General features: G+C 39.2%; 1 protein-coding gene across 1 annotated transcript in view; it reads right to left on the bottom strand.

The window, feature by feature from the left end:
• abcc8 (ATP-binding cassette, sub-family C (CFTR/MRP), member 8) overlaps positions 1-16,129 on the bottom strand; it is a 202,470-nt gene that overhangs the window by 125,207 nt on the left and 61,134 nt on the right. Inside the window, exons 7-8 of the mRNA XM_048606980.1 lie at positions 12,854-13,018; positions 6,879-7,034 (exon numbers count right to left, since the gene is read on the bottom strand). Coding sequence (XP_048462937.1) covers positions 6,879-7,034; positions 12,854-13,018 — 321 coding nt within the window. The remainder of the gene's footprint in view (positions 1-6,878; positions 7,035-12,853; positions 13,019-16,129) is intronic.

Below are 16,129 nucleotides of genomic sequence, written 5' to 3'. Positions count from 1 at the left end.
CAGTAGTCTTTATCTTGGACTGTCATTCTATGTTCTTTCTACCAAAATGTATCACCTCACACTTGTCCGAATTGAAATTGATCTGTGAGTCCAAACCTGGAGTATTGTGTGCAGTTTTGGTCTTTTTTTGTGGATGTTATGGCTATGGAGGAATTGTAACAGAGGTTTACCAGACTGACATATGTAGAGAGATTGGATTGGTTAGGACTATATTCATTGGAGTTTAGAAGAATGGGAGAGGGGTCGGATCTCATAAAAACCTATAAAATTCTAACAGGACTAGACAGCATAAATGCAAGGAGGATGTTCCTGACATGACCACTGAGTCCCCAGAACTAGGGATCACAGTTTAAGGATATGGGGAAGTCCATTAGGGGCTTTATGTCTCACTAACTTGATTGAGTTTTTTGAAGAAGTAACAAAGAGAATTGATGAGGGCAGAGTGGTGGACGTGATCTACATGGACTTCAGTAAGGCATTCGACAAGGTTCCTCATGGTTAGCAAGGTTAGATCACATGGATTACAAGGAAAAAGTGTCATTTGAATACAGAACTGGCTTGAAGGTAGAAGACAGAGGGGGGTGGTGGAGGGTTGCTTTTCAGACTGGAGGCCTGTGACCAGCGGTGTGCCACAAGGATCGGTGCTGGGCCCACTGATTTTTGTCATTTACATAAATTATTTGGATATGAACATAGGAAGTATGATTAGTACTTTTGCAGATGACACTAAAACTGGAGGTGTAGTGGACAGTGAAGAAAGTTAACTCAGAGTACAATGGGATCTTGATCAGATGGGCCAATTGGCTGAAGAATGGCAGATGTGAGGTGCTGCATTTTGGAAAAGCAAATCAGGCAGGACTTGTACACTTAATGGTAAGGTCCTGGGGAGTGTTGCTGAACAAAGAGACCTTGGAGTGTGGGTTCATAGTTCCTTGAAAGTGGAGTCGCAGGTACACAGGGTAGTGAAGAAGGCATTTAGTATGTTGGTCTGTATCGGTCAGTGCATTGAGTATATGAGTTGGGGGGTTATGTTACAACTGTACAGGACATTGGCTCGGCTACTTATGGAATACTGCATGTAATGCTGGTCTCCCTGCTATAGGAAGGATGTTGTGAAACTTGAAAGGATTCAGAAAAGATTTACAAGGATGTTGCCAGGGTTAGAGGGTTTGAGCTATAAGGAGAAGCTGAATAGGCTGGGGCTATTACCCTGTAGTGTTGCAGGCTGAGGGGTGCCCTTACAGAGGTTTATAAAATCATGAGGGGCATGGATTGGGTGAATAGACAAGGTCTTTTCCTTGGGTTGGGGGAGTCCAAAACTAGAGGACATAGGTTTAAGGTGAGAGGGGCAAGACTTAAAAAAGACCTAAGAAGCAACTTTTTCATGGTGATGCATGTATGGAATGAGCTGCCAGAGGAAGTGGTGGAGGCTGGTGCAATGACAACATTTAAAAGGCATCTGGACGGATACATGAATAGGAAGGGTTTAGAGGGATATGGGCCAAATGCTGGCAAATGGGACTAGATTTATTCAGGATATCTGGTCAGCATGGACGAATTGGACTGAAGAGTCTGTTTCCATGCTGTACAGCTCTACTACTTTCTGACTGAGATGAGGATAAATTTCTTCACTCAGACAGTGGTAATTCTCTGTCAAAGAAAGTGGTTGAGGCCAAAACATTTTGTGATTTCAAGAAGGAGTTAAATTCTTCAGCAAATGTGATCAAAAGTCTTGGGGAGAAAGAAGGAAATGAATTGGATAATAAGCCATGATCATATTGAATGACAGACTAGACTTGAAGGGTCTAATGTCCAAGCCTGCTCCTACTTTCTATGTTTCTATGACACCTATCTACCATTCCACCAACTTGTCAATGTCTCTTTTAAGCTCTACACTGTCCTCCTCATATTTAACAGTGCTTCCAAGTATTGTATGGTCTGTAAACTTTGAATTGTCCTGCACACCAAGATCTAAATCTAATATATATCAGGAAAAGTAAGAGAACCAACAAGAAAGAAAAATTATGGCCAGTTCTACTGCAATTTCGACTCTCACTTCTTTCATAGTCCTTGGATGCATCTCATTCAGTACCAATGCCTTGTCAAGTTTAAATATGGGGAGATTCTATCCAGTACCTCTTCCTGAACAATTTTGAACCCTCCCTGTGAGTGAATATTCTCCACTGTTACCATAGTCTGACAACAAAATAAGTAAAATAATCAGAAATAAATAGGGATTTGATTCTTGATTCCATTTTCAGCCAATATTGTATAGTCAAGGTGAGCATTAATTGGTTGCATCTGGGATACATTCTTTTAAAGTTTGGAAAATAAAACATTGCTCTACCTTTTTGTCTTGTTACCAATGATAGCTGAAAAGCCAGGATAGTATACATAATGGGGAAATCTGACGATTTCACTCTTGCCTTGTTATGTTAAGTGAATCTCCTATTTACTACAGGCAATAGCTACCTGTGGTCAGGAACTTGTTCATTGCGGGATGGCTTCTAGAAGTTATGCAAAAACACACAGCTGACCTATATCTGTAGAAGAGCATTTCTCAGGATAAAATTTTATACCAAAATGAACAGAAGTATTATCTTGTTTAGATTTCAGCACTGTAACCAATGACAGTGCTCTCTCACTTGCAATGGGACTGTGATATCAATTTACCAAAAGTATAGACCATTAGCTTGTATATGCTCAATCTCTTTACAAGTGATTGTGGGACAGCCTTTTGGATTCACTCTATGAATATCTTGTTAGCTTAATTATGGGAATTTTCTCAGTGGATTTGATGACAAGAAATGTATGGCATATACACAAATGTAAAATATTAAACATTTTATAGTACTGTAGTGCTATATGCAGAAAATGCAGAGAAAAATAAAGTCAATGGCACCCCACAGGATAACTCACACTCCTTACCTTCTTCTTCTGCCAATGTTGTCCAAGTCAGTAAAATAGCATTAGGTGTTCTAATTCACAAGTATGGATAATTTCCAACACATGTCCCCTTGGGGAGACATATAAATGTCCACTAAAATAACAGCTTCCAGCAAATTAAAACTTGTATATCAAGATGGAATACAATATTTTTTACATTATCAAGAAAGAAATTGTACCTTGTGGTGCCACAGGATCTCAAAAGACTTGAAGGGAGCACCAGGATATTGCATAATCCCATCCTAGAGCCATTTATGCTCAACCAAGCCTTAGAAGAGCTCAAGCAATGCAAGCCTTCTATCCTGCCCATCTTAAAACTGTGGTGGGGTACAGCTTAGCTTTGTCTGCCAATGACCCTTTCTTGTGGATCTCTGGATTAGTTATAAAAATACTTTTTTTATTGGAGTTCATTATTAAGATTTGAAAGACACAATGAGAACTTCAATTTTTATTGTTCATCTTTTGGTAACTCTGAGGTAATCATGGTCCTCCTCCTTAGACAAAAGCAGTCTTTATGCTAAAGATATGTCTGAATGGTATTACAGAATTCCAACAATTTAGCCTAACAATGATCAAGGACTATGAGGCACTACGCTGAGTTTAAGATATTGTGTGACTAGAAGGAAACTTGAAGGTAATCCCAGTCATTCACAACATAAAAAAAACCTGCTAAGAATTCAAATGAAAATGTGAGTGGTATACTGCTGTTGTTATGATAGCACTCCAGACTGTGTTGTGTAATAAGATAAAAACACTTGTAATTGTAGGAATTATGATTACAAGTATCCTATGTACACATTGCCATGACTGTGATCATAACTCCTGATCACCTATGGACATAGTGAACTTTTAAATTCCAATATGTGTTTTTCAAAGAGAATTTATTTAGCTGAAATTACTGCAGCTGTGAATCCAGTGGCTGTCTGTAAAGAAATTGTGACAAGTCACACCTGATAATGTCAAGGAAGCTTCAAGGGAAAAACAAGCTACGAACTGAATTGTAATCCCCTGTGAGTGTCTCAGACTGTGAACATGATGGTTAAAAATGACAGCAGTCTGATCAAGGGACATCTTCAGCTTTCAAGAATACACAGAGATAGGGTTAAAAGCAAGCTACAACTCTGGTCTGTGTGCGTTCTTGGCCTAACAGCCAACAACTGTTGAAAGGAACCAGGCCAAAGGAATTTCAATGAGCCCACAAAAGACAAAATTCTCAAAATCAACAGTTTGATTATCAATGTCAACACAATTGGTTACATTCACTGCAACAGTCATAACCTTCGAATATCTATTCTTTACGAATGGCTCAGAGATTTTTTCACATTGCTTTTATTTCACTTTGGTTTTTTTTGGACTCACTTCTTTCTCCTTACCAGTGTGTGTTTGTGCTGCACTATGATTTCTTCTTGCTTTTAGTAACTAATAAACTTACTCTTTTGTTAACTCCAGAAAGCCTGGTTAAATTGGCTCCTTTTAAAACACAATTCATTTGAGTGTGGAAGATATCGGCAAGGGAGGGCATTCTTCTTAAATTAACCTTGTTGTGATCAACTTAAGGGCCAGTGAATAATGAAGGGGAACCAGTTCATCCCTCCTCAGCCAGAAGCTTAAAAACTTGAAGTAGTCTGTCTGGAATGTCATCTGGGAACAGGTCGTAACATGAACCATATGCACAGCACCTACTGGTCCTGGGAATTACCATCGTAATAATAATTTTTCCTTAAATGAGCAGCAGCAGGCTGATCATAACACTTGACAAAAATCTGTGGAATTGATTTCATGTGCCTAAGAGCTACATGAAAGCTCTTAAAGAAAATTTGAACGTAAAGTACTCTATTTCAGGTTTTCCTTTCCAAGTAAATTAGAAAAGAGTCTGTGCTCACTTTGTCTCAATCACACAGATGTATAATTCTCTCTTACGTGTCCATCAGAGGCATGGTTATTCACAGGACCAAAGCTCAATAAAACATCCAGTACAGGTGAATATTTTGGAGCAACACACAGTCACAAAACATTACAAACTAAAACAAAGAACTGTGAACATCTGAAAAACCATTGAGTTAAATCATCAAAAAGAGCAAATATATGCAGCAGAAAAATTAGGAAAAGATGAAACCATAAAAATACTCTTCTTACACTTATTTGTGTACATGTAGGTATTGTAGAAATACCAACTGGAAATTTTCCCAAGTACTCAATCCAGCCTCAGTTGTTCTTCACACATTTCACACGGAGAGCAAGTCAGGTATCAGAACTTTAAAAGTTGGAATCTGACCCCAAATAGTGTCTCATCCCTCAACTGGGTTTAGTGGAGGTTGGACAATGGGCAGACAATCAATCTGCTCGCAGGAGGTAAGTTAGAAATTTAAAGATTGTTCCTAGACTTTGGAAAACTCCACAAATGGAAGGAAGTGAGGATAACTATGGGGAGAAAAGTAAGTGTCAATACAGTATCTCTTGGGGCTGGAAGGAAAGGAGTGCTTCCTTCTTGACACCCCCGACTCCCCAGTTACAGATTTCATCTACTTCCAAGGATTGGAATCATCGCTCCCCAAACACCAGATCCGGGAGCAGTCTGACCAATCCTTGCAGTCTGCTCCAGAGTCCTCATTTTCTGACTAGAGACCAAACCTTTCAATCAATCAGTCTGACTTCTAGGCAGTGAATCTGTCCAGCGCAAAAGATTTGTATTGAAATTAAACTCCACAACATGGGTGGAAACCCATAGTCCCCAGCTGAATCTCTTGAACCTTCCACCTGCCTATACAACTTTCCTATGTTTTCACAAGCTTTAGAATTACTCCAACATGTTTGTACTCATCACAAGAAGCAGAAATAATGTACTGCTAAAGCCATTTAATAACCAAAATTCAACTTTTGGATGAGCAAAATTAAACAAGTGGGAAAATTAATGAAAGGATTTACCTTTCCATGGTGTTCATATCATGTTGTTAGGACTGTGATGTTGTCCCAAAGCACAATAATTCTAATGCTATGAAGTACAGCTACTGTCATCAAGAAGCAGACATAATAACTGACTTACACACAATTTACGTGCACAGCCAGTTAATCTGGATGTTTGATGGGGCTATTTGAGAAAAGTATCAGGCAGGACATCTTGCAATTTGACTCTTGTTGAATCATGGCACAGGATTGTTTACCTATATCCGAAAAAGGCCTTGGTTGAACATCTCATGTTAAATATGAATCTTAACAATGAAGCACTAGTTCTGATGTTCTATTATTACTGAAATCATGAAGACGGCTTTATCTCATAATCCTCTACCTCAGAAGTGAGAATGTTACCATTTAAAGTACGCTTTTTCAAGAGCTCAAACTACTTTCAATTTGGAAATTTATGTCTGATCAAATGGAGAGATGCTAAACCTTCTCATTCTGAACGTGCTTCCAGCAACCCTGCTTTGTTAGTGCGCCATGTACAAACATGTTCTAAAAAATCAACAATCCGAGTCTGGATCTCCAGAGTTATTCTTCTGTAGTTAGGGACTGTTGTCTTCTTCAGACACACCATCAGCTGATCTCAGCTTCACTCACTGTGAGGATCGAGGTGTGAGAACTCTGACATAACTTGTTACTGTTCTGAGTCCCCACGTTTGGTCTCAGTGCTTCAAGGGAAATTGTTCAGCCCTTAAAAGATCACCTAGGAATTTCAATGTAGGACCGGGGCCTGGTATATTCATTCTGGTCTGATGTCTACTTCTAAGTTGGGAGGACACTGAAAAAGCTATCGCCTCTTGGCACCAGTAGACATGGTAGCAATGCCTAATTTATGCAAGTTATATTCAATTTCAAGGGATAAGTCTCTTATCTTTCCAATACTCTGATTGATGTTATATGTCTGCACTACGATCACTAAAGTTGTGATGGCTGTGATAATAGAGATTTAACAAACACATATAAAATGTGATTACCTGCACAGGCATGGCCCATAGATTTGGAGAGAGAAAGAAAAACCACATTAGCTGATTTGTATCTATGGCAATCAGATTGCAAATCTGTCCAACTGTCATCTCCCCCATGGACATGTTTGAGGTTGACAAACGAAGAATCTTGTTGTAGATCTTTGTCTGTAGTAAAAACAAAAATGAATTACAGTTACTGTGAGAAACCGTAAGGAAAATTCTCCACCAACAAGTCTTAATATATTTTTTACAAGATTTTGAATAGTGTAAAACTAAGTAATTGTGACTATATTAGTGCAGGACTTGAAGTGACAGCAAACCATTAATAAAATTAAATTGTATGAACTCAAATACTTTTTAATTCATTTAACAAACATAGGTCAGCTGTTCCAGCCTTACTAGAAATTTTGGTCTCCCTGATAGAGCATAATGGTTGGTAACTGATCAGGCTCACGAACTCATTTCTGTTCCACCTATGAATGACAGGTATCTCAGTGGTTCTGGAAGGACTAGAAATTCACCAATTAACAGCCCAACCATGTGATGGGCAATTATTCTTGGAATATCATCAGTAGTTCACTCCTGTTAATACTGGTATAGTTTTAAAAAAATCATTATTTCCTAGGTTATTTTCTGAATGGCCTTTAAGGGCACTTCAAAGACCACTGGATCGGCTGCCCACTACTCAATGCAAATGTGTAGACACCGTGGAGCGTATGTTCTGCTTAAGCGTACCTTGAAATTTTCACCAGGATCCTATACATGTCACAGTAGTTTGATTTGAAAAATCTAATGAGGCCCTCACCTGATCCAGCTGAGCAAATGGGTGAAATTGAAAAAGGCCCTGGTAATGTTGCGATGGGAGGAATTGAATTGGAACAGGGTATTAAGTGTAGAATACCAATGATGCTACTTTATTGTTGATGAACAAAGCTAAGATCAGTCTGACTGTTTCCCACACTCAAGGAAGATGTGGTCACTTCTCTCATCAGTGAATGGTCATTGGTTTTTAGCAGTGTTCCTTACATTTTGTATTTTCACCATCAAGTAGGGCAATATAATTCTGTTGGACTATGGCCACTAACAAATCTTCATCCAAATTTGAGATAAACACTCAGTAATGCTGAAACCATAATGTAATTGCATTTACGGCACTGCTAATGGACCTGGAGGATCAACAAGGTTTCTAGAAAACCAGCCTCTGACCCATTTCAAGTATACAACACCTTCACAACTATCTCCTCCTCACAGCCATCATCTGACTGCCCTCCCTAACCAACACATGCTTCCCTATCGTTTTTTGCCACCCATACTATAATTGAGGCCCAGCTTCACCCCCAATTGACACCCCTAGCGACCATCTCGGCCTCATCCCTCACTCCAATCTCATGGCTGGAATCCGCAGCCACTATTCTCCACAATCCCCAAAGGTCATTCCTGGTCAATATATTGGCCAAACGTGGGAAACCTACAGAAAGCGAAAAGTATTCAGCCCCTGATGAGAACCTGTGTGTGGAATCTTTTGAAGTGGAATGGGGATTGCATTGCAGCCACCATACATTTCTGCTTGACCTGGAAACTCTCCTACACTTAGTACTTGTCACATGTGTTTTGGAAGGTTTTGCAGGTTGGTAATCAACGTAGTTGGTCACATCACGAACACCATCCATAACCAGCAAGCCAATGAGTGGGAAGTGAACCAAGAATATGGTTCAGAGGTGGAGCTACCACCCACTGTGACAAAGTCTCTATCTGGCATATGGTCAGTCTGTACTTCCAGGTTTCCTGTTGTTAATTTCAAATTCAAGGTAAGATGGGGGCCACAGAAAGTAACAAATTTATACTCCTCTCATCTGATCATTATATCCTTCAACCAAGCAAAACTAATCTTCTTGATGGCCTCCTGTCTAAACTCACCCCAGATTAAACGACTGTTAATTGCTGCCTTGATTATCTCTGCAAATCTCTATTTCTGCTTAATTTACGCATAGTTTGTGACTCATTATGTTTTTGTAACTCAAAAAACAGCCTTTTTTTCATCCAAAATTAGTAATTAGTTGTGAGTCAAGATCTGCCCTGTAAGAATCAGTCTTTATTGACTTGATGGAAAATGAGGAAACTAGGTCATACGAAGTCAGCACGTTAACGTTTCAATCGGAAACATGTGTAGATGAAGCAGAGCATAGGGTTTACCCTTTAGTTGTTTGCTGAGTCTTCACTTCCAGCCATTTCACTAAGAGAGTTTCACACAGAGCAGTCATTTCCCTCAGAAGGTGAAAAGAAAGTCAGAACATTCTTGTGATAAAATTAGATCATTAATCCCCAGTTAACTTGATAGGGGTGAGGTTTGGACCTATACTTAACTCTGAATCTTTGACTTGAAATGTGACCACGGCATTCCCTTAGGAAGGGGCACAAGGACTGCCCATAATGCCCTGTTTCTCAGTGTAGCTTGGATTTGCTTGATTCATAAAAATGAGAGGGATTCAGTATGTTACCTACTTTATTAACATGGCTTCAAGCTCCCTTTGTCTATGGCAAACACAGGCCCAGCTTAAACCCCTCTCTCACCACCAACAAAGCTTTCTGAAATCGTAAAGCAGCATTAAAAGACTCCAGTTAAGTAATCTGTTAACATTTGCCTTGAGTTTTACCAATGAAGAAAATGGGCTTTGTGGCTGAAATGTTCAGCTGGATACATGTTTGACAGGTAAATGTAGTCTATCATTTTTTACTGAAAGACTGGAGAGAAGCTATAACCATAATGAGTAGAGAAATACTGTGGCCAGCATTTTAATTATGCCTGGCTCCATAACTATTATGGACTTTTGCATTAGATCTTGAGGCAATTTGAAATCCACTCTAGCACAAAGGCCCCCACAGGGTATTTGGAACCTGTGTGAACATTGCAAACACCAGCAGTCAAATCAATGAATCAGACTGAAGAATCTTTACTCAGTTTGCAAAACCTGAGTCAGGAGGTGTGAGGCAGAACAGTGAAATCGTTGTAAAACCATGTAAGGAAGGTGACATAAAAACAGGAAAAAGAAAATTATACTATGTCATGTACGAGAGAGAAAACACAGACGTAAGAAAAAAAAAATTACTTATTTTTTAAGTAATTATTAAATATCCAAGAATAATTAAATCCAAAGGCATGTGACTACACACTTATCAAAGTAAATTTTCAGCGGAGTGCTAGCGTAGTAGTTTGGCAAAATTAAGGTGTAACATGGCATTAAAATTTCACTTATAGAGAAAGCTGTTGGCTTTTCTGGTGAGTTTAGTGGGTAAGTAAGGCCCATGTTCTGATGTTCCAACAATTCTACTCTGAGACCTTGGGTGAGGAACTGCTACAGCAAAGATTATGGAGAAGCAGGACAACTCAGAAAGTGACTCTATTCTCAGACATTCATCCCCATCATTGCCATCCTTTCCTCCATTGCCTGTCTCCTGTTAGCAATTTTGGCTATTCATTTTTACCTTGTCCCCTTTTCATTGCCACTGCTGCTCATTTTTACTTCAGTCCAATGGTGAATGCACTAGGACAGGCACTTGCCTTCTCACCATGCTGTTCCAAATGATAATAGCATTTGCAGACCTTTTACCGTGGAGAAAGAATCAGAATGATCTTACATGGCTAATCTAATATGTAAGGTTTGACTCATTGATAATCTATATTAACTAAAGCAAAAGCTCTCTGACTGAATCTTAAGATACACAACAACAGCTATTTATTTTTCTTCCTTTCTCCTTTAGAAAATGCATCAGTGGTTAAGCTTCCTTCCCATTTCTCTCCCAGTTAATCCTGACACTCAGCAATGTGGGAAAATTACAGGTGCAAAGTTATGCTCCACCAGTTGGTGGTACTGAACTCCAACATGTCACCCTTCCAGAATAATTTGTTTCCTATGGGATTTTCAGGGACTTTTAGCTTCTTTGCTTACTGACAAATACCTTCAGCTTGACACAGTAACATACTTCAGGAACTTTGTAACAGAATTCTGTTTAGGAAACATCAATTTTATCTTCAGGCATAAATTACTACAGAAATGCAGATGACCACCCTGAGCTGAGGTGGGTATAATAATAGGTCAAAAGATTTTTGTTTGGCTCCATATAAATGTTTCTAAACGCTAATAACATTTTTTGTTGAGGCCTCCAGCAGTCCCTTAAGGATATTTGGGTATGGCCTCAATGTCGAGTGAAACCAGATCTGAGAAGTACTACACATACATCACTCATTTTTCTATAAAAGTCGCAGCAAGCATAGAGCTGTCATTTGAATATTTATGCAGTTTTCCATCTGAATTTGAAATCATGATATGTGAAGAGAGAATTCTTACACACCACTCCAGAGGGCTGTATTTGAGAATCTACCATGTATTGACGTAAATCAAGGAGTTTTGCAACACATATGGAGTGGAAGTTCCTTTCTTAAATATAACAAGGTTACAGCTTCAGGGATAATGCCTTTGCAAGCACTCACAGCCCTGGACTTCAGACTGATATCTCACTGTGCAGGTAGCAAGCCTTGTACATAAGAACAAGCAGATGTCAATTTAATAACCTTCCTGATGATTGATTTAATTGGACAAATTGGTACACAAGACTCCTGGCACATTTTCAACTGCTGATCATATACTTCACAGATGAGAAACAGACAGTGAACAATTTAAAGATTCTGCCTTTAGCTCTATGAGGTTGACATACCATGAAAGTAGTTGAGGTATGCACAGTAAATTCAAAATATTACTCATAATCTGGCATAAAGTCACTTGGAAAGTGTTTTTATTTGCTGTTCACTTGCTGCCATCAGCAGAACTGTGAGAAAATCTTCTAAATTTTCAGTTGTTAGTTTAGATCTCCTTTTCTAAGTGGGTGAAATTTTTAAGAGAAACTATTGACGTAGTTTCCGAAACTGACATAAGAATTGTAATTTATTCTTGATTTCACATTTGTATGTCTTTAGGACGTTTATTAAGAATTGAACGCCAGGCATCTTTGGTTCATCAGAGTGCTTGATTTTCACACTTCCAATGACAATGAGATTGACAATATGATTAAGGGTTTGCAATGTAAGTAGGGCAATCCCTAAACAACATATCTTTGCTATAAAAACACCATTGCTTTCCTGTTGTCATAAATCACTTTTAAAGCATTCCCCATTCAGACTGACAATTTAAACGTGAAAAATCTTGTGGACTTTAGATTGTGCCAAGAGCAAATATGATGAAATTGTGCATCTCCCAACTTGGAAGTTTGGTGAAGAAGTTAAATCATGTACCACTACCTCTAGAGGTGTTACACAGGCTTGGTCAATTCCCTGGGGACAGGCAGCTTTACACGATTGGCCCATGCAAGATTCTTCATTGATATCAGTGAGGAGATCCATGTGTCGCACAGGAGTGTCCTGTAGTGATGCTGACCTTTAGGAAATTGATGTAGATTTGTGTAATTCTATCTCAAGCAGTGCTACGTGAATGATTTCTCCCTCATTATGTTTATAAGTGAGAAGTGAAGAGCAAGTCAGTATTAGGAATGAGGAAACCTGTGATATAAATTCCAGACACATGCCAGCAGCAAGCACATTGAATATATTAGTTTTTCAACAATGCGAGACTGCTTTTGTACGTTTTGTTGCTGCATGCTGCACGTACTAAATTTAGGTTTACCGACATTTAGTTTACATTCACAGAGGCAAAAAGAAGTTCACGTCATTGGTCATACTTAGATTTAACTTCAGGCTATACTGGAGAATGATCACTGTAATAACTCACCACATTGATCACTCAGTACAATTTATGGACAGAGAACCAATCGTTATTCTATCAAAGTAAATATATCTGGAATCTCATGTTAATGCATAATTGCATTATTATTTTAAGAACACTTGTTGGGAAGGAAATTTCTTTCAGTTTTAAATGAAGAATTAGCCTAATGGCAGAATGGATCTTCTAGATAAGAAGCACTTAAAACAATACCTGAATTGCTCCTCGTATGTTAATTCCAGTTTCTATAGCAACATAGTAAGATGCCTGAAGAAATGTCCTTTGCAAAAGAAGGGCAAGAAACAAAAGGACTGCGATAACATAAGCATTGGCCAAAAACTCCTGCGAGGAAACGAAGTAAACGCCCAGCAATTTGACCTATAAACAACAAAAAGAATCTGTAAATAGTCAGTAGCAATGTCTGTCATGAGCAGTTTCCAAAATATAATTTCCTTAGAACTTTCACGAATTGGTTTAATTCGGTAAAATCATCTGCAAAATGGAAATGGGAATTCTTACAAACAGGTGAGGAGGAGTGAACTAGCTTTCTTTTTTTCACCCTCGCCTCACTCAGCAGCAACAAAGATGATAATCCTTTTCAGTCTGCAGCAATATTATACTTCAATTAAAATGTAATACCAGTCAAAATTAAGGTGAAAATGCAACATTTTCTTGAGTAAAAGAAAAAGGAATCATATTATTTAGCAACTCCATTAAAATATAATAAAATGCAACATCAAATACATACACAAACACAGGCATAACATTTTAAAAAAGGGGAGCGTATTTAGCTCTATACGAATAATAAATATGCAGTTTAAAAAGCTCTTGGGGTCCTTTTATTGTCATAACTAAATCTGAGACCATGGCTGTTTAGTTTAAGTCTTATATCCTAAGCTGTGGTGAAATTTGAAAAACTATGAGTTCTGAGTGAATGGAAATTTCTTTGCCTTGTTATATCACCAGTGCTGTTTTTGACAACATTGAGAAGGAAACAGGAAAAGACAGAGTCTTCCATCCCTTGCTGATACCAATGTATGTTGCTTCTCTTTTACAGCTGCTCTGCTATGGTGCCTATGGGTATTCACAGCTTTGGCTCCGTGGTGATTGTTACAAGGTCAGCCAGGTGGATCTCATAGAATATGAGCTCCCTGCTTGGAACTGTTAGCGATCCGATCAGGGAGCCCTGGCTGACAGATAAAAACAGGAGTGTCAGACATCCTGAGAACTGGCTTTGAGGGAGCTGGATCAGTGTCAAGGACTTTCCACTGGTAAATAAAGGGTGACTTGGTGACAGGACAATGTCCTCCGTGGATTTATTCCAGGCTCCACTGTCTTTCTAAGCTGGATAGTTGCCAACAACCCTTCAATGCCCAATGTGTGCAACTTCTCATACAAGTGTGAATTAAAACAGAAGGTGTGAATTTATTACCTTTATCTTTAGACAAAATGGTAATGTCAGTTCAAATGATTTTGTTTACTCCACATAGTTTCCTGAACTCGCCTCAATCAATGGTCACATGGTTGCTGCACCATTATATGTCCATGTTTCTTCCTTTGAATTGACCATCTTGGTCTATGAAGGTCTTGGGTATTAATATCAGACCATACAGTTAAAAATTGATAGTCCATATGTTATTATCATCGTGTCAGGATATATTCAAAAGTGGGCTGGATTTTGTGTGAGCCCACTGAGTATGTTTTGGCGGAGGGATAAAATGGATTTGGGGCAAAATAGGTTAGACTCCAAGCTTACCACCATTCTATTCACCACCAGATCACCCCATAATAAGCCAGGCAACCCACCTGCTATATGTGAATAAATAAATGAATGTCTATAACACTTGTTGATAAGTCTATTGAACTAGACATTATACTGTTCGTGCCATTGTACACTCATCATGGTCAGCAGGTGGGAAATGGCCCTTTTACATGGCCAGGATGGGATAGGGCAGGATTGAAGGAAGTGGGGAAGGGCTCAGTCAGTGAGATGCCTTGCCTGCATTAGAGTGCCCAAAATGTCATTTCCCCCTTTGTCCCACACCACTCACTCTCCAAATCCTGGCTCCCAAACTATCTCTTTCCCTTCTCTGGGCTCTGGGATCTCTCTCCATCTTAAAACCCCAGGAGTTTCCTTTCTGGGGCAATCATGATCTCCTCTGGGGGCTCCCACCAGCAGTCCCATTGGCAACCACTGCTCAGCTCTAACACTCCAGACTCTCCTGTATTTGCCAGTCAAACAGATTGGCTGGCACCTCCTGAAGGTGGGATTTTCTCTCATTGAGGAGCAGAACTTTAGCCTGCCCCCATAGTGTTATGGCTGCAGCCTGAAGAGTCGGCTTCTTCTGGGTGGGTTCGCTTTCCCTCCAGGCGCACCCCCATATCCAGCTTCACATAACATCCAGCTGAGTGATTCAGTCTTAAACTAGACAATCTTGTGTTAATCACATCCATACATTTGGTGCTGAGGAGATCGTATATTATAGTATTTCATACTCCGACCTATCTTAATCCATGAAGTAGTTTCAACTCAGAATCGGCATTCAACTGTAGTATCGTTTTAAAAAAAACAAATTTAGTAACAATAAGCTGTAAAGAGATGGGTTTTTTTCTAACATACAATTGGAAATTTGAACATAAACCAAGTGAAAAAAAAAAGCACTGTATTGCCTTGAATTATTTTGTTGTCATTAATGAGCTTGCCCCAGGGCTGTGAGGTATAAGAGGTATCCATTCGTGCAGAATGGATGAATTGTACATAATGATTAAAAGCGAGATCCCTGGGACTTGTTTTAATTCAGACAAACTGCACACTTGATAGGGTGAACGTGTGACCTTGTGGTCTGAAATCTGACTTTTTAATAGTAAAATATGAACAGTTTGTTAAAAGAGAGATAAAAAGACAACACATGAAGAGGGACAACCAGTAACAGGAGGAAATGGCAGGCGATCAGCAGTTTATTAGGAATTAGGTGGCATTTAAGGATTTCGGCAGTGTTTAGTTTCACCCCCTTCTCTGGTCTTTGGTTCGCTGCTGGAAAAAATTTGAACCTGTAAGAGCGCATAGATTCGGGGGATTTAAAATGACTGAAATGGACAGCACATTGGGAATCTGGGTCCAAATTATCAATGTCCAATTTAACTGCAGCTAGTTTGGACAGATAGGAATCCCTCAGGAATAGCAGCTACAACAGCAACAACCTGTTCCTCGCAAACCTGCTGCTCCATAGATCAAGACAGGGTGAGCAAAGAGCTCCACGTGAGATTTATAATGAGGATGATTTTCCTCAACATGTCAGAAAACCAGCTTCTTAGGAAGTGCAGGGTCTCAAAGTAAGTAAGCATTGACATTTGCAACCTACTGGAACATGACCTGCTACTTGTTACTAGATCTTATGCCATGTTGTACCATCAGCTACTAAAGTCAACACCCTCTCAACTTTGAGACAACAAGGTGCAGGGCTGGATGAACACAGCAGGCCAAGCAGC

This window comes from Rhincodon typus, chromosome 17 (genome assembly GCF_021869965.1).
Source record: "Rhincodon typus isolate 14 chromosome 17, sRhiTyp1.1, whole genome shotgun sequence".
Classification (NCBI taxonomy): domain Eukaryota; kingdom Metazoa; phylum Chordata; class Chondrichthyes; order Orectolobiformes; family Rhincodontidae; genus Rhincodon; species Rhincodon typus.
This window is presented reverse-complemented; position numbering and strand designations above follow the sequence as displayed.